The sequence below is a fragment of the Rhinoraja longicauda genome, chromosome 9, assembly GCF_053455715.1.
Source record: "Rhinoraja longicauda isolate Sanriku21f chromosome 9, sRhiLon1.1, whole genome shotgun sequence".
Taxonomy (NCBI): domain Eukaryota; kingdom Metazoa; phylum Chordata; class Chondrichthyes; order Rajiformes; family Arhynchobatidae; genus Rhinoraja; species Rhinoraja longicauda.
The window spans coordinates 41585753-41608791 of record NC_135961.1 but is presented as its reverse complement, the minus strand read 5'-3'; the positions used below and the strand labels follow the sequence as shown (position 1 = coordinate 41608791).

Sequence of the window (23039 nt, the reverse complement as noted above, 5' to 3'; positions counted from 1 at the left end):
TTCACTCTGGGAGTGGAGGAGGCTGAGGACAGACAGGGTGATGTTGGAATAGAATGCAGAGTTGACCTTTAATATAATTGGGAGCTCAGGATGGCAACTGCAGATAGAGTGCAAGTATGTGTTCCATAAAACGGTCGCCAAGTCGATGCTTGGTCTCGCAGGTGCAGAGGAAGCAACATGCAAAACACCATGCGGGTAAAGCTGATGAACAGAGCCTGGATCAGTGCTTATGATGTGGTGGCCATTGGGGAAACTTGATTATGAGCGGGACATGACTGGCAGTCAACACGCCTGGGTTTCGATGTTTCAGACGAAATAGGGAGGGGAGGTGGAGCATTTAATGAGGTGGAGGAGTTGCTTTGTTAATCAGGGAAAATGTCATGGTGGAACTCATAGAGGACATACTGGAGGGTACATCTACTGAGGCAATATGGGTTGAGCTCAAAAAATAAGAAAGGAACAATTACTCTAATGGGATTATATTATAGGCCACCCGATAGCCAGCAGGAGATAGAGGATCTGATATGTAGACAAATTATGGAAGGGTGCAATAGAGCTGTTATAGTAGGTGACTTTAACTTCCCCAATATTGTCTGGAACTTACTCTGGACAAGAGGATTAAATAGGGTAGGATTTGTTCGGCGCATCCAAGAAGGTCTCCTTAAACAATTTGTAAATAGGTCGGCTTGAGGAGGGACCATACCTGACCTTTTATTGGGAAACAAGCTTGGTCATGTGATGTAGTGGTGGAAGAAGAATTTGGGGCTAGAGCTCACAATTCCATAAGTATTATAGGTAAGCCCTTTTGCATTGGACATTTCCACCCTGGAATAAAAGTTTTGACTGTCTACCTATGTCTCTCATAATTTTATATACTTCTATCAAGTCTCCCCTCAACCTCTGACGTTCCAGGGAAAACAACCCAAGCCTATCCACCCTCTCCCTGCAGAAATCCTCTAATCCACGCAGCATTCTGGTGAACCTCATCTGCACCCTCCCCAAAGCTTCCACATCTTTCCTGTAATGGTGTGACTACAATTGCATGCATTACTCCAAAAGCAGCCCAACCAAAGTCCTACAGAGCTGCATCAGGAGTTACAGACTCTTATATTCAATGCCCCCAGCAAACCAAATGCCTTCTTTGTCAACCTATCTAACTTGTGTTGCCACCTTTAGTGCTCTATGAACTTAGACTCCAAGATCCCTCTGCACTTCAATACTGTTAAGGGTAAAGAAGAACATTAGAAATGGATTTCAATTATTCGGCTTTGTAGGGTTTACACAAATGTGATTGCTTTGAGTAGGGAATGGAAGCGGAGTATGTTAAACAGATGCAAGTCATTTATAGACACATGCAATAGTCAGTCAGTAAACATGCCTCTGTGGGTTTGAAGCCCTGCAAGAATTGTTACCTTTGCACGATTTGCCATAAATGGATGGTTCATACCCTCGGTTACACGTACAGATATAGCCACCCTCGAGATTGGAACACTCTCCGTTGCTACAAACTGACATGCTGAAGCATTCATTGATGTCTAGGGAAATGAAAATAGAAAACTAGGTGTTAAAGATATAAGAAACATCAGAAACAGGAATATTAATTATGCCCAACATTCACAATGATCTTTAACCTTTACTCCCATCCAAACCCCATAATCCCTGTAAAGCAAGAAAAATACTGCCGACACTGGAAATCTCAAAAGAAACAGAAAATGCTGGAAAATCTCTACCCAAACGCTAGAAATGTGGAATTCTCTGCCACAGAAGGCAGTGGAGCCCAATTCACTGGACGTTTTCAAGAGAGAGTTAGATTTAGCTATTAGGGCTAACGGAATCAAATATGGGGAAAATAACAGGAATGGGGTACTGATTTTGGATGATCAGCCATGATCATATTGAATGATGGGATTTTCCTATGGTGCTGGCTCGAAGAGGCGAATGGCCTATTCCTACTCCTGGCCTACTCCTGCACCTATTTTCTATGTTTCTAAATACCCTCTAATCCAGGCAACATTCTGGTAAACCTCCACATATTTCCTGTAATGGGGAGAGCAGAACTGCACGCAATACTCCAAATGCAGTCTAACCAAAATCCTATAGAGCTGAATCTACAACTGATGTGGGGAGCCCATTGATGTGGCACCCAGCTGAACATCCACCGGGTGGCGCCAGCAATGGCTGCCTCGCCAACTGTTTGTCTGTCCCTTCCTTCTTTGTTGTTTGTTTGTATGTGTTAAATGTATGTTTTTAGTGTTCTTTAGCTTGTTTTATGTGGGGGGGGGGGGGGAGTTGGGGGAAACTTTTTCTAATCTCTAACCTCGACGGAGATGCGATTTCGTATCGTATCTCCATCCGCACTGCGGCCTAACATCGAGGAATTGACGGCCACTTTGCTGGAGGCCGACTTCAAGAGCTCCACCGCAGGAGCCTGCGGACTTTACCATCACGGAGCTCGCGATCCCTGTCGAGGGTCGACTTTGGGGCTCCAACCGTGGGGTGCCTGCGGACTTTAACATCGCGGAGCTCGCAGTCTCTGGTTAGAGACCGACTTCGGGAACTCCAAGCCGCAGGAGCTTCGACCACCCCAATGCGGGAGCTTCGATCTCCCTGACGCAGGAGCTTTGACTGTCGGCTGTGGGAGCTTCGATCACCCCGACTGCAGATGGTTCGACTGCCCCGACTGCGGGAGAATAAAAGAGGAAGTAGTTTGGATTTTATTGCCTTCCATCACAGTGAGGAACATGGGGAATCCACTGTGGTGGATGTTTATGTTGACTTTTATGTAGTTGTGTGTTTTGCTGCTTTTTTTTTTGTATGGCTGTATGGTAATTCGAATTTCACTATACCTTAATTGGTACATGTGACAATAAACTGACCTTGAAACCTTGAAACCAGAATTTCTTGGCACCCTTGTGGCTTGGTTCTCTTCCACCTTCCCTGCTAATTACATACTCAAACAATTCCATTAGATTTGTCAAATTTCCCCTTCGAAAAACTATGTTGACTCAGTAAATAGATACTCTAGGAGCTAGGAGCTAATGGCCCTTCTATGTTTCTATGTAAATCAGTCTGAAGAAGGGACTCTACCAGAAACGTCGCCATTCCTTTTCTTCAGAGATGCTGCCTGTCCCGCTGAGTTACTCCAGCATTTTATGTCTATCTTCAGTATATCATAATATGATTTATCAGAGAAGCTACCACAACATCTTTAAAAATCGATTGAACTATTTTCCCTTCGATTGATGTCAAACTAATTGGTGAATGGTTTCCTAATTTTTCCTTCCTTCACCAAACAACTGCTCCACCAGGACCCATCCCGAGTCAAGCCACTTTGAAAGATCACAATCAGGTCATCCACCATTTCTGCACTTATGTCGTAAAAGTTTGTTTTATTTTTTTGCTTTTTTATGGAATCTGAGGACAGAAGTTATTGGCCTTGAGAAGGTGGTGGTCTGCTGTCTTGTTGAACTGAAGCACTCTTTCCCAAGAAGATAGTCATACAGTGCTGTAGGACAGGGGGATCCAAAATTCAGACTCAGTGATAATAAAAGAAAAGCAATATACTTCCAAAGCAGAATGGTGAATGAAAGAGGCAGTGCCTTTCGTATGTAGCAACTGCCCTTATCCATCCTGATGCCAGAGTTCACACAAGTTTGGGAGAAAACCCATGTTGATCACTAAATGCTGACGTTCTGTCCTCTGTTGTCCCATTAACTTCTTTGTTATATTTTACATAGAACATACAAAAGTACAGCACAGGAATAGGCCCTTCGGCCCACAATGTCTGTGCTATACATGATGCCAAGATCAACTAATTTGATCTGGATGCACATGATCCACAACTCCTCCACTCACTGCATATCCATGTGCTTATTTAAAAACCACTTAAACGCCACAATTCATATATACAATATATGCATGTTCCAGGCAACAAATCCCCTCTCTGTTAAAAATATTCCCCACATATCTCCTTTCAACTTTACTCCTTTGCACTCTATTCTTTGATATTTCCACACTGGGAAAAATGGTTCTGACCATCTCTCCACTCATGCCTCTCATAATTTGATATAGGCAGCTCTACAGGACTTTGGTTAGGCCGCAGTTGGAGCATTGGGTGCAGTTCTGGTCACCCATTACAAGAAAGATATGGCGGCTTTGGAGAGAATGCAGAGGAGATTTAGCAGAAAGCTCCCTGGATTAGAGTGTTTCAGTTCCAGGGAAAGTGTATCCACCTGGATTGTTTTCTCAGGAATGTCAGAGGTTGAGGGGAGACTTGATAGAAGTATATAAAATTATGAGAAGCATAGATAGGGTAGACAGTCAAAATCTTTTAACCAGGGTGGAAATGTCCAACACTAGAGGGCATAAGGTGAGAGTGGGAAGGTTTAATGGAGATGTGCGGGGCGTCTTTTTTTACGCAGAGAGTGGTGGGGGCCTGGAACGCCTTGTCTGGGATGGTGGTGGAGGCAGGAACGATAGTGGTGTTTAAGAGACTTTTAGATGGGCACATGGAAGTGCAGGGAAGAGAGGGATATGGATCAGCTACAGACAGACGAGATCAGTTTAAATTGGCAACATGTTCGGCACAAACATTGTGGGCCTATGGGCTCAATCCTGTGCTGTACTATTCTATGTTCTATGTACTTCTTTCAGGCCTTCCCTCAAGAAAATAATTCAAGCCTGTCCAACATCTCCTTATAGCTAATACCCTCTAATTCAGGCAGCATTCTGGTAAACCTTTTCTGCAGCCTCTCCAACGCCTTCATGTACTTCCTGTAATGAGGAAATTAGAACTACACACAATACTTCAAACGTGGCCTAACCAAAGTCTTTTAAGACTGCAATTTTCCTTGATATTATTGTCTATTTCAAGTTACCCTATCTTGATCCATTGTCCCCCTGCTATTTCTAATTACATCTGTATCACAAAAATTGAAACTATTAGTTTTGTTGTCTCAACTACTTCCTCACAGCAGATTACAAATGCAGAGATCTGGACTGACCATCTGGAGACTGAATCCCTCCACGAAAGCTAGGGAATTTAAAAACAGTTATTTTTTTAACATTTGGAATGAAAGCCATTAAACCACCAGATTGTTGGAGAAAACTCCACACACTAGAGAATCTTTGGGAAGAAAATCTGGCAAAATTTAGATTCCAGCAATGTGCTTGTTGAAATAACTCAGAATGCCACACTGTTCCAGGGCAATTATCGATGGTGATGCCCACATTACTTAAGTACACAGATAATTATATCTCCTCCTGCCTTACTCTTTAACGGACACATTTGATGATCTATTTTCACAGTTGCCTTATAATCAGCTGTTTTATTTCTTGCTGGTTAACTTTCACAATCTACTTTCTCCGTTTCTAAAAGGTTGTTCACAATTTTTTCATTGTCCCCCAATTCTGGGTCTTATTTCTCCAGGAGTAGACAGCTACCATTTTTTAAACAGAGAGTAAGACGATTATCTAAACATAGCACAAAAAGTAAGGAAATTTGTGTTTGGTAGATTATTTCTTTGTTGTAACAATGCTTCTTGGCAATAAATCTTATACCGTTGGAAAGCCTGTTTATTTCCCTTTTAAATGGTGCCACATTTGTAAGGAACATGCATTTGTGGGATGAGCAGCAGAGCCGAGTATATGGGTTGCGCCCATGAAAAATCTGCCAAATCTTCTCTGCCAATGCCAAACAGCTTATTCTGCTGTTGCTATTGACTCATGTTTTGTGCTTCTGGTACCCCCAGGTGCTGACAATCAGGTGCCTGATTAGCACCTGATTGGCAGCATCTGTGAGCATGGGCCCTGCTACAGTGGTCAGTAGGTGTCTGCTCCAAGAATCGGCATGCCACGTTTGACTGATCTGGATAGGGCCCGTGCGATAGGGCAACTTCAAGCTGGTGTTCCGCAAAACCAAGTTGCGGCATTATTTGGAGTGAGCCCTACTACCATCTCCAAAGTGAAGGCCAAGTTCCAAATAACGGGGGATGTCAGAGACAGACAGCGAAGTGGGTGTCCCAAGAAGACGACACCCGAAGAAGACCGTTTCCTCATCCTGTCAGCACTTAGGAACCATAGGCTGTCTTCTACAGATTTGCAGTCAAGGTTTGCAGGACGATATGGCCGACGGCTCTCTGCCCAGACAATTCGGAACAGACTGCACGCAGCCGATCTCCGATCTCATAGGGCTGCCAGGAGGCCTGCCATGACTGCCCTTCACCGTCAGGCCCGTTTGCGCTGGTGTCTCCCTCACTGGAAAAACGAGGCTTGTCATCATTGGAGGAAATCTCAATGCAGAGAGATATCGAGATGAGATTCTGCAACCAGTGGCAATCCCATATCTCCACAGTCTGGGACCGAACTCTATCTTCCAAGATGACAATGCTCGCCCCCACAGAGCAGGGTTTCTCAGAGACTACCTCCAGAATTTGGGAGTGGAGAGGATGGAATGGCCTGCCAGCAGTCCTGACCTCAGCCCCATTGAACACTTGTGGGATCAGCTTGGGCGTGCTGTTCGTGCCAGAGTGACCAACACAACCACGTTGGCTGACTTGCGACAAATGCTGGTTGAAGAATGGGATGCCATCCCACAACAGTGTGTGACCAGGCTGGTGACCAGCATGAGGAGGAGGTGCCAGGCTGTTGTGGCTGTGTATGGTTCTTCCACACGCTACTGAGGCTCCTGTTTATTAAATGAATAAATTGTTAAATTGCCAATATGTCTTGTTTCTTCAGACTTCAATCATCCATCCACCAAACAACACCGAACAAGAGTCAATGGCAGAATAAGCTGTTCGGCATTGGCAGAGAAGATTTGGCAGATTTTTCATGGGCGCAACCCACATACTCAGCTCTGCTGCTCATCCCACAAATGCATGTTCCTTACAAATGTGGCACCATTTAAAAGGGAAATAAACAGGCTTTCCAACGGTATAAGATTTATTGCCAAGAAGCATTGTTACAACAAAGAAATAATCTACCAAACACAAATTTCCTTACTTTTTGTGCTATGTTTATGTTGGAATTAAGCAAAATATTCTGAGGAAAAATAATAGAACAATTAAAAGGAAAATAAATCCATGGAATGTTGTTTCTATAATAACGCGCTGTCATATTTATCAAGGAACATCTGCAGCATCCATCAGCCATACAACTTAACAGAAGACTGGCTGGATTAGTCTTAAATAGCATTCTTCCGAGCATGTGACTGCATGTTCTATTTGTAACAGGAAATTGAAAAGAGATACAGTTGATTCCCAATGAGGCCTGTGTGGTTTGCCAAGAAGGATTATGCGTGGAATGGCCTTTCAGCAACCTGTCTATGAATGCCACTTTCTGCTATTTGTATCCCAGGCAACTGAATTATTCACCCTAAAATTGATTCCAAACGTAAACATCACACCATGCTAATGAAAAGAAACTTTCTTTCACTCAAAATCATTTCCAGAAATGTACAAAAGTGTGAAAAACACACTTGTACAAGCAGATCTCAAAATTGGATATTTTACAGCGATTCCAACATGAGCCTGAGGTGGATTTTATACACAGATTGCTGGTGCATTTCTCCATCCTTCTGTTCATGTGGAAGGTAGCACAGCATCTAAACACTCACAGCAAAGAGCAGAATACAGGGTAGAAATTTGTACTTGGTTACGGACACTAAAGGCATAATATAGGACTCTGCTTCTGATATTTTGTTCCCGTGGAACATTATATCTTTCACTGCTATTTTGGTTCTTGCACCCAAGGTCAAATTTCTACCTAATGGTCACTCTCTTATTCACGTCTGTAGCCTTCATAAATACTGTTTTTCTCTTTTTCTCATTCTTTCCCACTCGTTCTTAACACTCCATCCCACCCTCCATTTCACTTTGTTCCTCTCTCCCACATTTCCTCTCTCCCTCACCCTCTCACTCTCTTTCTCCAAAATCCTCTCTCACCGCCTTTCTCTCTCAGCCCTTCCTCTCTCCCTCTCACTATCTTCTGATCTCCCTCAACCTCTTCCCCTCTCTCTTCTTTTTACTACTCTCTACTCAGTAATTTCAGTATCTCACTTTATCCTCTTCCATTATGTGAGCTGTCAATAGGGAAGGTGCAACATTTGAGAATGGGCCCGAGAGCTGAGGGAGGCCCATGATGGTTGTGTGGGGGTGGGGATATGTGGTCATTGGGGAAGAAGCTTCACTGAGAAATGTTGCTCTTTTTTGACTAAGACGAGACGCTGAAAAATGCACAGATGCCTTAATTGCTTTAAAAAAAAATCATAGTTGTTTTAAATTATTCTGCTTAATTTTAAATGCAGACTATTTAATACCCGAAAAGCCGAAATAACATGCAGACGTCTAGTCAATAAAATGTGATATGTGATTTTGGAGTCGCGCGCATTAGAAGACGGAAAGGAGGCAAAGCACTCAGATACAACTCAGAAGCAAAGGGAATGAATTCATCTTAAGGGCCACACTATTAGTGTGGATCCAGTGTAGAATTGATCCACACTGGAGCAGTTACAGTAAACATTTGCTATAATGGACCACGGGAGGGGGAATGTTATCCACTATCTGATATACTGAGTGAGGGGATTTCACCCAAGACCAGGGAGGGAAGAAACACGGCATTGGGTGGGGGGGGGGGGGGGGTTTAACAAGCGGGAATTGGCAGGCCGGAGAGCTGCAGAGCCCCTGCACCAGGAACAGGTCCAGTACTCACGCCGTCTTCATGCTGCTCGCTCTCTCCGCTGCCACTCACGGGGGATCCCACCTCGTAACTACAGCTCAATGTGTAACTGGCGGGGGTGCAGTGGGGTGCAGCGGGAGCCTCGGCCCCCTTTAACTGAAATCCGCTATGCAAAGGTCCGTTAGTGCGAGGGTTTACTGTATTCCATTTCAGGGCAAATTTAGACCGATTTAAATAATCACAGTGATCGAATGGTACCAGATTCCATGGCACTACGATGACTGTACGGTACATGTTACCATCAAAGAAGGTGACGTAAAAAATTGTAGATCAATTGCCAAGGTAAATATTGGCTTCTGGCTGGTCCTGGCCCTTAAAATAAAACCAGTGGCAGTCAAGCCATAGAAACATCACATTAGGATGGGACATCCGTCTAGCAATAAGGCTGAAACGTTCACAGTCTGACAGCTCTCAGAAAGAGCTTGCTGCGTGAATAAATAAAACCTTGGGTCGGCACGAGGGACAGTTTTTCCCTCATGAATATTTCAGTGCCCACCTGAGATGGTACTGCCCTTTACTACCCTTTCAAATTATGAACTAAATAATTGGTATAAATAATTGGTATAAAATAATTGGTATATCACCTTGCTAATACGTACACTGTCATAGCTCCATCACATTAGAAAACTAAGTTAATAGTCTCAGACTTGATAACACAAGGTTTTTGGAGAAATGAATAGCAAAATCATTGATTCATACAACAAGGAAACAAGCCCTTCGGCCCAACTTGCCCAACCCGTCGAATATGTTCTATCTACACTAGTCCCACCTGCCTGTGTTGCCCCATATTCCTCTAAACCTATCCTATCCATGCACCTGCCTCAATTACCTCCTCCTGAGGCTCGTTCCATACACCCATCAAGCACCCTTTGTGTAAAAAAGTTACCTTTCCAGTTCCTGTAAAATCTTCCCCCCCCCCCCCCCCTCCTCACCTTAAACCTATGGTTCTCGATTCCCCTACTCTGGGCAAGAGACTCTGTGCATTTACCCGATCTATTCCTCTCATGGTTTTGTACACCTCTATAAGATCACCCCTCATCCTCCTGCGATCCAAGGAATAGTCCTAGCCTGCTCAACCTCTCCCGAATGCTCAGGATTTCAGATATAACAAAGATAAGCTCAAGCATCTCAGCTCAATGTCATTCTGGTATTTGCTTCCTCTATTTAACGAAAAGGTAGTGCAAGTGTGATTCGTGAGAGATTATTTAATTCCCCTTCTATTCTAATTACCTCTTCTACGCTCTGATGTTAACATCAGTTAGTCAGTAACATCTATAGATCCATGTGTATTTAAAGACATCCAGCAATTTGCCTTTCTATGTTTGCAATGTCTCTGCACCATTCCTTGCAGTCCATTATTGTATCACTAAGGGCCAAGGAATTCTCAATATGTTCAAGGTCATCAAAGCAAGTTCTGGTTATTTTCCAAAATCTACTTTTAAAAGCAGTTCTCGGAATGTGAAGAACAGGTACAAAGAACCTAATGAGGCCCAGCTGCTATCTGCAGTATTCTGCTCACTATTTTCCTGAGACTGAATCACTATCATAAACGAGGTTCCAGTCATTCTGTATTCCTTATAATAACAAACTGACTACTTCTAACATTAAACAAATGAACTTAATTAAACTTATACTTTGTTCCTTACACATTGATCCTTGAAACTTATACATTAAATTTGATATGTGCCGGAAGGAACTGCAGATGCTGGTTTAGACCAAAGACAGACACAAAATGCTGGAGCAACTCAGCGAGACTGGCAGCATCTCTGGATAGAAGGAATGTGTGACATTTTGGGTCGAGACCCTTCTTCGGACTAAGCTGTCTGATTTAATTTGATTGAGTTGTTTGAAAAAGTAACCAAGAAGGTTGACAAAGGCACGGCCATAGGCATAGTCAATATAGCCTTCCGCAAAGCCTTTGATAAGCTTCCGCATGGTAAGTTGCTCTGGAAGGTTAGATCATAGGGGATCCCGGGAGAGTTTGATACCGAATTGTTTTTATGGTAGGAAACAAAGGATGGTGGTGAACTGGAGGCCTTCGACTAGTGTGTGCCACGGGGTTCAGTGCTGGGCACATTGCTGTTTGTTATCTATATCAATGATTTGGATGAGAACATACAATTAGTAAATTTGCAGATGACACATAGGTGGCATCATTGACATTGACGATGGTATCATGAATTACAGCAGGATCTTGATCGGCTGGGCACCTGGACTGAGGATTGGCTAATGGAGTTTAACTCAGATAGTACTAGCTGAGTTAAACTCCATTCACGGTGAATGGTCAAGCCCTGCGGACTGCTGTGGAACATAGTGATCTTGAACTTCCCTAAAAGTGGCATCACAGGTAGATAGAGTGGTGAAGAAGGCTTTTGTTACGCTGGCCTTCATGAGTCAGGGGACTGAATATAGAAGTTGGGATGCCCTGTTATAGTTGTACAAGGTGCTGGCGAGGCCGCACCTAGAGTATTTTGTTCAGTTTTGGTCACCCTGCTACACGAAGGATGTCATTAAGCTAGAAAGAGTGCAGAGAAGATTTACAAGGATATGGCAAGGACTCAGTAGCTTGAGCTATTGGGAGAGGTCGGGCAGGCTAGAACTTTATTCCTTGGAGCACAGGATGTCGAAAGATGATCTTGTAGATCTGTATAAAATCATGAGGGGAATTGATAGGTGATTGATTGTATATGGCCTTTTTCTCAAGGTTTGAGAATTAAGAACTAGAGGGCATAGGTTTAAGGTGAGAGGGTGTATATGGAACGAGCTGACAGAGGAGCAGTTGAGGCAAGTACAATGCAACATTTACAAGACACTTCTACAGGTGCGTGGATAGCAAAGGTTTGGAGGGATATGGACCAAATGTGTGCAAATGAAACTAGGCATCTTGATTGGCATGGATAGTTGGACTGGATTACTGGTTCCTATGCTGTATGCCTACCTGGCTCTAAGAGCACATATGGAATCAGTAAAAATCAGGGTCATGATAGCATGATATATATTGAGATGGAAAACAGATAGCACTGTTCCACCAGAAATCTGGTATGAATCCTTGTTGAACTCATGCTGTGTGCTGCTGTGCGAGGAACCTGGCACAAATTACTGCCCTCTGCTGGCTCTTCTACCAAAACCAATCTCTGCGCAGCTTAGTGTGGAGGGGCTGCCTGTGAGGGCTGGTGCTGACTGGAGAGGAGTGGTGCAGGCACTCCGCACTGATATGCCAGGCTCAGGTTTGCACCCTGGCTGGCACAGGGAGTGCTGGGGACTAACGCAACCTGCTCATGGTGTTGTTAGGTTACCTGGATCCTTTGGACACCTTATCACTTCCTGCTAGCTATCTTGGAAACTGCCAAGCACAGAGCTTGTTACCATAGAGAAACCTCTGGGCTGTGGAAAGCAGCGAAAGAGAGTGAGAGAGACAGCAGCTTCCAACACATCCAGCAGGAGGTAGTGCGCAAAATGTAAGATCCAGGCAGTCTGTCAGCACAAGGACCAGCCATTACTATTCCCAGGGCTCGCATCTCTGTGCTGAGCATTGAGGTGTATAAAATCACGAGATGAATAGATCGGGTAGACACGCAGTCTCTTGCCCAGAGTAGGGGAATCGAAGACCTGAGGGCATAGGTTTAAGGTAAGGGAGAAAAGATTGAACAGGAATCTGAGAGGTAATTTTTTTCACACAAAGGGTGGTGAGTATATGCAACGAGTTGCCACAGGAGGTTGTTGAGAGAGGGACTATTGCAACGTTAAAGAGACAGACAGGTGCATGGATAAGATATGTTTAGAGGGATATGGGCCAAACGCAGGTAGGTGGGATTAGTGTAGATGGGACATGGTGGCCAGTGTGGGCAGGTTGGGCTGAAGTGTTTGGTGTTTCTCTGCCCATCTAACCTGATAAAATGTTATTAATTAATGTTGAACATGCCCTTTCAGAAACTGCTTGCTGCACATTCAATATTTTACATTCTTTCTGCTATACCTTATTTTCATTCTAACTTGAATACAGAGCAAAGTAATCATTTGAACTAAACCCTTGTCAGGTTAATGTTTGGGTCTCTAATAAGCTTTACTTTTTTATTTGATGTGTTCTTTACTTTTATGTTTTTCTAAAACATCTTTAGTTTTTATTTAGTTTTTTATTTGATTCGACAAGCCAACATTTTATCACATACTCTCTTTGCTAAGTCTGGGGTGAATAAAAATTGTAACCCATATTGCCAGAGATGAAAGGAGATATTTCTTCCATTCTATATATTTCCTTTTTAAGATAACACACAAGAGATGGCGTGATTTATAAGATAATATATCGCAGGGCTGTGCAATATACTTAAGATATGCTTCATGGAATAGGTATTCGGCACCAAGATTTGTAATCCTATCCCCCAACCATGCAAATTGTTGAAGCCAAAGTTACATTTTAATCACTAGTTACAATAGATAATATTGGAAGAAATGAAGATCTTTCATGCATCATGTTTCAAGTGGAAAAAAAGCGCACTCTGTATACAGAACAACCAGTGTATCGTCAGACGACACTACGTACCTATGCACTGGCCATTTCTGCCTGTGTATCCTTCTGGGCAAGATACACACTCATAAGAGCCAGGACTGTTAATGCATCTTCCAGACTGACATGTATTGGAATCCTGGCATTCATCAACGTCTGTAAATTTAAATAAATCACACAGCAAATCACTTGAACATGCTTCAACTTCAATTTTACTATTCTAATAGCAGAAAAGGGTAACATTTTAAAGTGACAATGTCTTATTTCCTTGATTGTTAGATCAGCTCAAATGTTTCAAATTTTAAACATTTCAAAAGACGATTATTGCAGCAGACCGTGAAGAGGAGGTCCTTGCTTGTCACTGACGAGATCCACGTGCATGGTAAAAAGTTATACATTCATCAGCTGTTCTCCACTGATGTTCATGAAAACAATAACTTTTATTGTTCAACCAAAGTGCATCATCTACTCATTATGATATCGCTGTTTGTGATAACTTAATGCTTGCACATTTGCTGCTACGTTTTCTACATTCCAACTGTGATTACATTTCTTTGTTGCCTCTGTCACCCTTTCAAACTTGCTGAGTTTGTGCAAGGTGTAGGACTTTCTAATACTTTCAGCCTTTTATCTAAGGTAGTTCCATACAGTAGCATCAACATTCACTCTGTGCAAATGTTGCCTCAGACCCGAGACAAAGTAGATCAATGCACAGGGCAACTGGTAACCAATGAAAAGCCATTGGAGAATCTCATCATGACAAATCTGCCCAGAGTATGCTGTGTCACAGGAGGTAAGGGTTAGTAGGTCACACTGTGATCAGTGCTGAGACCAAGCAGGAAGCCATCAAACTGGAATCTGCTTCCATAAATTTGGTGCTTGAAGAGAAGGTTAAAGTTCTAAATCACCTTCATTAAATGTACAACACGGTGGTGGCTAAATGGTCTTTACCTCCAAGATCCAGCTCCACTTGGACAATGAAAGCACAAACCATGTGCAGCCACCAGTACAAGTGCATGTTTATACAAAGAAGAAGCGATGAATTTCCATCTCATACAACTGCTTACTTAATGGAGAAATTAATTCTGGTGGGGAAGGAAACAGGTGGCTGGGAGGCGATGAGGAACCATGCCAGCATTTCCTTTGGCCAAAGAAGCTCCCACCATTGCCTGATCCCACACTCAAGCTTTTGATTTCATTTGTGGTGCTGGATTATGGGTGTGCGAGCCTGTTTATATTTTTTTGATAAAACATTTCTGGATTGATTTTCAGCCACTTCCTGTAATTCTCTTGGCTTCAAGGCAGTGGCTGGGCACAACAATGAGGTATCCAGAGACTGATAATGGGAAGCACACTGTTGTTTTGTTTGTTTGGAGTATGATTCGGCAATCTCTTTCCACATTGCTTTATCCTGCTTCCAAATAACGTCAATTCAAAATCCGTGAGAGAATATTCCATGCCACATCCTAACTACTAGATAGTACAAGCTGGTGTTCAAAGCCATTCAGTTGCACAGGGTCTATTTAACAGCTGAAACGCACACTCACCTTCACATTGGCCACTGTTCATTCTGTATCCTGCATCACAGTACTGGCATCTATAGGAGCCTTCAGCATTAATGCAATGGCCTGCTCCACAGATATTACGTCTCAGGCACTCATTGATATCTTGAAATTATAAAATAAATAGTTGAACTTAGGAGCAAAATATCATGCTTATAGCTAATAACATCTAATAGTGTCCCAATAGTCAGAGCTGTAAAAGCAAAAGGCGAGAGTTGCTGCCTTGCAGCACTTAGAGCGCCAGAGACCCGGGTTCAATCCAGACTACGGATGCTGTCTGTACGGAGCTTGTACCTTCTCCCCGTGACCGTGTGGGTTTTCTCCGAGATCTTCGGTTTCCTCCCACACTCCAAAGATGTAGGTTAATTGGCTTGGTATTTTAAAAAAATGTAAATTGTCCCTAGTGTGTGTAGGAAAGTGTTATTGTGTGGGGATCGCTGGTCGGTGTGGACTCGGTGGGCCGAAGGGCCTGTTTCCACGCTGTATCTCTAAACTAAACTAAACAAAGGAGGCCATTTGGCTCAATTTTCCAGTTCTTTCCATATCGCCTGCATTTTTTATCCCCTTCAAATATCCATTTGATTTTCTTTCGAAAGTAATAACTAACTCTGCATCCCCACCCTTTGAGGAGATTTTGACCTCCTGATGTGAATAAACATTCCCTCATGTTACTTCTAAATTTTTTGCCAATCTCCTTTAACACGTATTTTCTAGTTCTCAACCCGACTGCCAATGGAAACATTTTCTCTTTAATTAGTCTGTCTAGATTCTTGATGGATACCTTTCAACCTTGTCTGTTCCAAACACCACATTCTCAGTTCTCCAGACTACCCACGTAACAGGAGACCCTCACAGCACCGGGATCGTTCCAGTAAACTTTCAACGCACTCTCTCTTGGATCTTTACATCCTTCCAATAGCACAGAGGGCAGAAATGGACACAATACTTTCATAATGTCTCAAGATAGATGGATAGAGTTAGTGGGTGGAAATCAGAGCATCCGAAGTAGACTTATGTGGTGACAGGGACAATATACACTGATGAGCCAAAGCATTATGTCATCATGGGCAGTCTGACCAGTCTGCTCCTACGCAGCCCCATATGCAGCAGGGTGCAATGCACTGTGTATTGTGACACATTCCTCCCGTGACCACCATTAACATTTTCTAGGACTTGTGCCACAGTAGACCTTCTGTCGGTTCGGACCAGATGGGATAGCCTTCGTTGCCCTCGCGCATCGATGAGCCTTGGGCGTCCAACACCCTGTCACCGGTTTGTGGTTTGTCCCTCCTCAGACCACAGTCGGTAGGTACTCACCACTGCTGACCGGGAGTGCCCCACAAGCCTTGCCGTATCAGAGATGCTCTGACCCAGTCGTCTGGCCATAACAATTTGGCCCTTGTCAAAGTCGCTCAGGTCTTTACTCCTGCCCATTTCTCCTGCATCCAACACATCAACTTCAAGAACTGACTGTTCACTTGCTGCCTAATATATTCCACCCTTTGACAGGTGCCATTGTAACAAGATAATCAATGTTATTCACTTCACCTGTCAGTGTTCATAATGTTTTGGCTCATAGGTGTACATATTCCACATAGACATCACTTGATGTCAGTATTGTCCGCTGTGAGGTAGCGAATCTATCAGGTACGCTACTGAACCATACCATTCAACCCAACCTCCTTGCTTGGTATCCTGTACTTAGATTCTTAGAGTTGTGCCGCACAGAAAAAGGCCTTTCGGCCCAATTAATTCATACTGACCAACATGCCTAGTGACACTAATCACATTTGACTGCTTTTAGCTCTCACGCCTCTATTCCTTCACAATATGTCTTTAAACCATATCTGCTTCTACCACCTCATCTGCCAGCTTATTCCATATACCAGCTACCTTCTGCATGAAAAATCTGCCCGTCAGATGCGCTTTAAATATTTAGCCTCCTTTGTTCAAGGAATAGGAAAGTGATGGTGTACGGGGTGAGCGCTGGTCGGCGCAGACTCGGTGGGCCATCGGGCCTGTTTCCCCTCTCTATCCATAAAACGTGGGCGGCACGGTGGCGCAGCGGTAGAGTTGCTGCCTTACAGCGAATGCAGCGCCGGAGACTCAGGTTCGATCCTGACTATGGGCGCCGTCTGTACGGAGTTTGTACGTTCTCCCCTTGACCTGCGTGGGTTTTCTCCGAGATCTTCGGTTTCCTCCCACACTCCAAAGACGTACAGGTATGTAGGTTAATTGACTGGGTAAATGTAAAAATTGTCCCTAGTGTGTGTAGGATAGTGTTAATGTGCGGGAATCGCTGGGCGGCGCCGACTCGGTGGGCCGAAGGGCCTGTTTCCGCGCTGTATCTCTAAATCTAAAAAATCTAAATCTATACAGGCAGCTAATGCTACATTTTGGTCTGAAATTTCCCTTGCATTATCACCACAGTAGTCTTTAGTCTATACAACCAAATATTATACATATAGTTTATAATTCTTTTGGATCTTTTACTATCAGGGCCAAGATTGGGGCATTTCACACTATAACACAAGGGGTTTATCTTCCACTATTTTTACAGCAATAGCACATGCAGCTGATGCTATTTCAAAGCTGTCAACAGCTCTTTTTTAATAGACAGTTTAACAACTGGCTAAATATAAAGAGCTGAAGAATTTATTAGTTATTAATTTAGTTAGTGTGCTCAAAAATGTGGAAGTCAGACCTCTACTATAATGAGTAAATATTTCTAAGTTGGAGACACAAGAGACTGCTGATTTTGGAATCTGGAGCAAAAACCAAAGGTCTGGAAAAGAAAAGCAAGTGCGGCAGTATCAGTGGAGGGAAATGGACAGATGATGTTTCGGGTCAGGACCCTTCTTCAGGGAAGAAGAAATCGTCTGTCCACTTCCCTCCACAGATGCTGTCTGACCCGCTGTGTTCCTCCAGCACTTTGTTTTTTTCTCAAGATGATTCCAAGTTCTTGCTCACAGGAAAATCCACTGGTGCTTAACGTTGCTTGTACATCTAGGGAGAGGTGCTAGGCTAGTACTGGAATTACTTCTGAATATATGTACACTACGACAGCAGTGAAACTAACTTCTGAATGAACCATGGCAATTCCTGAAAGTTAAACTCGACAGAATGTCCAGCGGTCTTCCTCTCTGGCCTTCGGCAGAACGACACTATTTCCATCCACTATAGCATGAATTATATTTCTTTTGAACTTCTGTTCGCAAGGGAGTGGGAGATTAATGGTGTTATAAGGTCATAAGGTCGTAAGTGAAAGGAGCAGAATTAAGCGATTCGGTCCATCAAGTCTACTCCACCATTCAATCATGGCTGATCTACCTCTCACTCCTAACCCCATTCTCCTGCCTTCTCCCCATAACCTTTGACACCTGTACTGATCAAGAATCTATCCATCTCTGCCTTAAAAATATCCATTGACGGCCTCCACAGCCTTCTGTGGCAAAGAATTACACAGATTCACCACCCTCTGACTAAAAAAATTCCTTCTCACCTCCTTCCTAAAGAAACGTCCTTTAATTCTGAGCCCATGACCTCTAGTCCTAAACTCTCCCACTAGTGGACACATTCTCTTCAGATCCACTCTAAGAGAACTGACTTTTAATTACTGCAAAATTCCTTGCAGAAGTTCGAGGTTTTGAATTTTGTAAACTAGCATTCCAATGGCTATTACATTAGATCCTCCTTTTGAAACGTGGAGCATTACCAGTGCATTGTGTTCCTCCATTTAATGTAAAGCCTTGGCGACAGATGCATCGGAAGCTCCCTTCGGTGTTCTTACAGTGGCCATTGGAACATGGTTGTAGGGCCTGGGCACATTCATCCACATCTGTGAAAGTGAGACCACGTTCATTATTGGCTTCAATTAATCCAGCCCCAAGTTGAAGCTGAGGCAAGCATCTGGCCTACAAAGTCCCGAGTGGGTTCCAGAGTGGGAATCAGTTTGCGTCAGAGTGAGAACTATTGCCAGGATTCCAGGTCCTGAGCTTCAGGGAGAGATTAGGCAGGCTAGGACTTAATTCTTTGGAATGCAAGAGGCTTCAGTGCATAAAATCATGAGGAGAATTGATAGGGTGAATGCACAGTCTTTTACCCAGGGTAGGGGAATCAAGAACGAGAGGAAATAGGTCTAAGGTGAGAGGTGACAGATTTAATAGGAACCCGAGTGGCAACGTTTTCCACTTGGAGGTAGTGAGTATATGGAATGAGCTTCCAGAGGAGACAGTTGAGGCAGGTATAATAATAACATTTAAAAGACACTTGGACACATACATGGAGGAAAGGTTTAGAGGGATATGGGCCAAATGGGACTAGGTTAGTCGGTGCATTTTGGGCTGAAGGGCCTGTTTCTGTGCCATATGACTATTAAGTATTACTCCCAGGCCTCTGTTAAAAGCTCGACTTCCACCTAGTAAAGCTCAAGTTGGACCAAAAAAACACATCAAGGTGGATTGCCAAGGAAGTAGCAAGTTGGGATATGTGTGCATTCAAGGAAACTAACGTTCTTAAATTTAAGCAAGTGCTGGGTTGGCCACAGAAAATGGAATGCAAAAGACATATTTCCACTTCAGTCCAAAATTTGTCAACTCTGTGCATTTGTCCAGTCTGTATAATTACACCCAGAGAGGAAAGTCCAGGCTGTTGATTCTTACCGACGCATGCGGTTTGCAAGGTGTTGAGGTGGAATCCAGGATCACAGTTACACGTGTACCCCTCGGGAAGATTAATACACTGTCCAGGTCCACAGATTTGAGGGCTAACTGAACATTCGTTGATTTCTGAAAATAGAAATTCGATACAGAACATTGGAACAATGGCTCAGCGGGTCAGGCAGCATCTCTGGAGAACATGGATAGGCGACCTTTAGGGTCGAGACTTTTCTTCAGACTGTTAAGATTCATACTTTATTATTCAATTGCATTGCAAACTAGTTAGCGATATACTGAGCCACCTTCCTTATAATATGAAATTTGGATACATTACATACGTCCACTACTTTTTAGTGTACAGAGGAAAACTGTCTGATCGTATAAAATATTTTTGCCACATTCCTTGTTCAAAACCTTAATTGACTCTGTGTGTACATTACTATGTGAAGCACTATGGGCCCCTCTAGCCTATTGATACATGGCTAAACAAGGTCTTCTTTCACAATGTGCATGATTTTAGAAATCTCCTAAATCAAGGTATTGGAGGGAAAGTCTCCTGCAAGATATTCTTGTCCTTCCTCATTCTTGTATCATGGGAATGATGACAATAATCTCGCCATGTTTACGTGTCAATAGTAGGGGATGTTGTTAATCTGTACGTGTGTGAGAAAGGAGTTCCAATTAATTATTTACAAATCTGCTAAGGGTGCAATGTGATCAGTTCCAAAATATTGATTGTCCTCACCTCACAAATAACACGTGCACACCAATACCCTTTATTCCATTGTCTTTGTATCTCTGTTCCGATGCATTACTGGTTGACTTCATTTGTTCCATTCTCCCTAAATCTCAGTTCATCTCAATTTCAGCAAACAATATCCTGACCTTCCTCTACCTCTAACTGACCCCTGCATCTCCTCCTTCCATCCCCTCCTCCACCAACTCTCACTATTGCTTGCTAAACCACTCTGGCTACCAATTAAACAAGGCCTCAATTGTAACATTCTCAATCTGCCCTGTAAATTTCCACGGTCTTTGCTCCACTCCTCCACTCCCAATTAAGCCTAATTTTAACTGAACAGCCACGTGGCTATATTTTCAAGATCAAGCATCTAAACTCTAGAAATGCATCCCTCAACAACTTCATTTCCTTTTGTATCCTTTAATCCTAATGTTTAGGCCTTTTGCCCTTATGCAGCTCATCCAAGGGTATTTTTTGATTGATAACGTTCCTCTGGAATGTCTCAGAACACTTTGCTACTGAGACATTATGTAAATGTTGTTGTAAAAAGCAAGCAGACCATTTTTAAGAAAATCAAACAAATTAATGCACACAGCTTCTCTATTAACACTCGCACACAATCTTATTTATTAGAAAACACGAATCAAACATCTGGCCCTATCAAAGACACAAAATGCTGGAGTAATTCAGCGGGACAGGCAGCATCTCTGGAGAGAAAGAATGGGTGACGCTTGGGAAACGTCACCCATTCCTTCTCTCCAGAGATGCTGCCTGTCCCGCTGAGTTACTCCAGCTTTTTGTGTCTATCTTCGGTTTAAACCAGCATCTGCAGTTCCTTCCTACATATCTGGCCCTTTAAGTCTGGTTGCCATTCGTCATAATTGCAGATCTTGTACTGCAATACCATTTTCCTGCACTATCCCCATATCATTTGATCCTTTAATATGCAAAACTCTAACAATCTCTGTTTAAAAAGAACGCATTGACTAACCCTCCAGCCCTCTGGGGTATAGAATTCAAAAATTCACATCATTCACGAAATGTCTCATCTCAGTCGTAAATGGCCCATAGCTTATTCTAAGTTTATGACACATGGTTCTAGACTCATCAGCCAGGGGAAACATTCTCCCGCCACCCACCCTATCAAATCCTTTAAGAACTTTGTACGTTTCAATGAGATCACCTTTCATTTGTCTAAAGAGTACAGGCCCAGTCAAACCAGCTATCCCAGGAAGTAGGCTGGTGAATCTGCATTACACTCCCTCCATGGCAAACATATCCTTTTCTAGACAAAGAGAATAAATCTGTACTCAGTGCAACATGTTCCACAAATCTACGCATCAACTACTTTGAAAACAATTTAATAATTTTCTCCCAAAAATCAATATTTCACAATCTTGTTCACTTCAAGGTAATTCTGGACATAATAAAAGAAATGACAACGGTTATTTTGCATCAATGTTTCCCTGTTTCTCATTTCTTAATCTGCCATTAATTGTGTCACAAAAGTACAAAGCTGCTTCTTCTGAAGGAACAGATAACAGCATTAATCAACGACTTCTTAACGACACAGCTATCCATCAGGCAATTGCAGTTTGAGATTCAGAAGCAGAACACAGGCAGAACAAACAGGAAATTCTGGGTTATTTTCAGACATCCGATTACGGGTATGTGGCAGTAATAGCAGACCCGCATAACCCTGAAGTTTAAAAATATCGGTATATCTCCTCCAGAATGCTGGCACTCTAGACTGAAGTGCACATCTGGGAATTATCCTTCACGATCGCAAAAATATATCAGGAAATGTTTGGATAGACAAGGAACTCTAATTGCCTACAATGCTACTTTGAAGCAATTTTCCAATTAATTGCTGTCATCAGTGGGAACCTCTGTCATAATCATATCTGTACATTAGGAGAGAATCACAGACAGAGAAGAGTTATCTGAAGACAGACACAAAAAGCTGGAGTAACTCAGTGGGCCAGGCAGCATCTCTGGAGAAAAGGAATAGGTGACGCTTCGGGACAAAACCCCTTCTTTATTTGATGTCCATATCCTGCAATCAAAGATGTCACCTGCCAGTATGCTATGCTGAAACATCATCTGCCCTCAGCTACTTGCATTTGCCTCAGTCCTGGCTTTGTCATTGAAGCAGTGATTTACAGAAATATAAGTTTACTGGCACTGGAATTAGTTTAAATTAAAAGAAAAGATAATTTTGTTTTAACTGAAAGTTTGTGAAAACTTTGGACAAGAGCCTAAAACATTTCAAAGACGTGCCGGTTTATAGGTGAATTGGCTACTGTAAATTGTCCCTAGAGTGTAGGATAGAACTAGTATATGGGTGATCATTGATTGGAGTGGGCTGTGGGCCAAAGTGCCCAAATCCATGATGTATCACTAAACTACACTAAAACGAAGCTTCAGCATTGCTTTCAAAAGTATTTCACCGTTCTTTGTTCCAATATTAATTTAGAATTATCAGCAACAAAATTAATTTAATTAGTTCATTCTGCTTAATTGCCATTTCATTCTGCAGTTCATTTTGTGTAGAACAGTTCAGATGTTTAGTTCAGAACAGTCCATGCACACCTGCAGAGAACAATAATCAAAGGATAGTTTGACAATGAGGCTGAAGAAGATTGATGAAGTAAAAGCACTAGTGAGCAATGAACTAGTGAGCAGTGAGTATAATCTATAATGCATGTTCGTCACTCCTATAATCTAAGTAAGCATGCTACACTACTACCACCAAGGGAGCAGCTGTTGAATGGGAAGTTGTAAATGCTCAAGCTCTAGGAAAACTACAGACTATAAACATCAACTATAAGGTCCTA

General features: G+C 42.8%; 1 protein-coding gene across 7 annotated transcripts in view; it reads right to left on the bottom strand.

The window, feature by feature from the left end:
* LOC144596672 (latent-transforming growth factor beta-binding protein 1-like) overlaps nt 1-23039 on the bottom strand; it is a 289705-nt gene that overhangs the window by 113028 nt on the left and 153638 nt on the right. For all 7 annotated transcript variants that reach the window (XM_078405313.1, XM_078405317.1, XM_078405316.1 and 4 more), the window contains 5 exons: nt 19464-19589; nt 18518-18640; nt 14788-14907; nt 13277-13396; nt 1413-1535 (listed from right to left, as the gene is read on the bottom strand). In XM_078405313.1, the coding sequence (XP_078261439.1) occupies nt 1413-1535; nt 13277-13396; nt 14788-14907; nt 18518-18640; nt 19464-19589 (612 nt within the window). The remainder of the gene's footprint in view (nt 1-1412; nt 1536-13276; nt 13397-14787; nt 14908-18517; nt 18641-19463; nt 19590-23039) is intronic.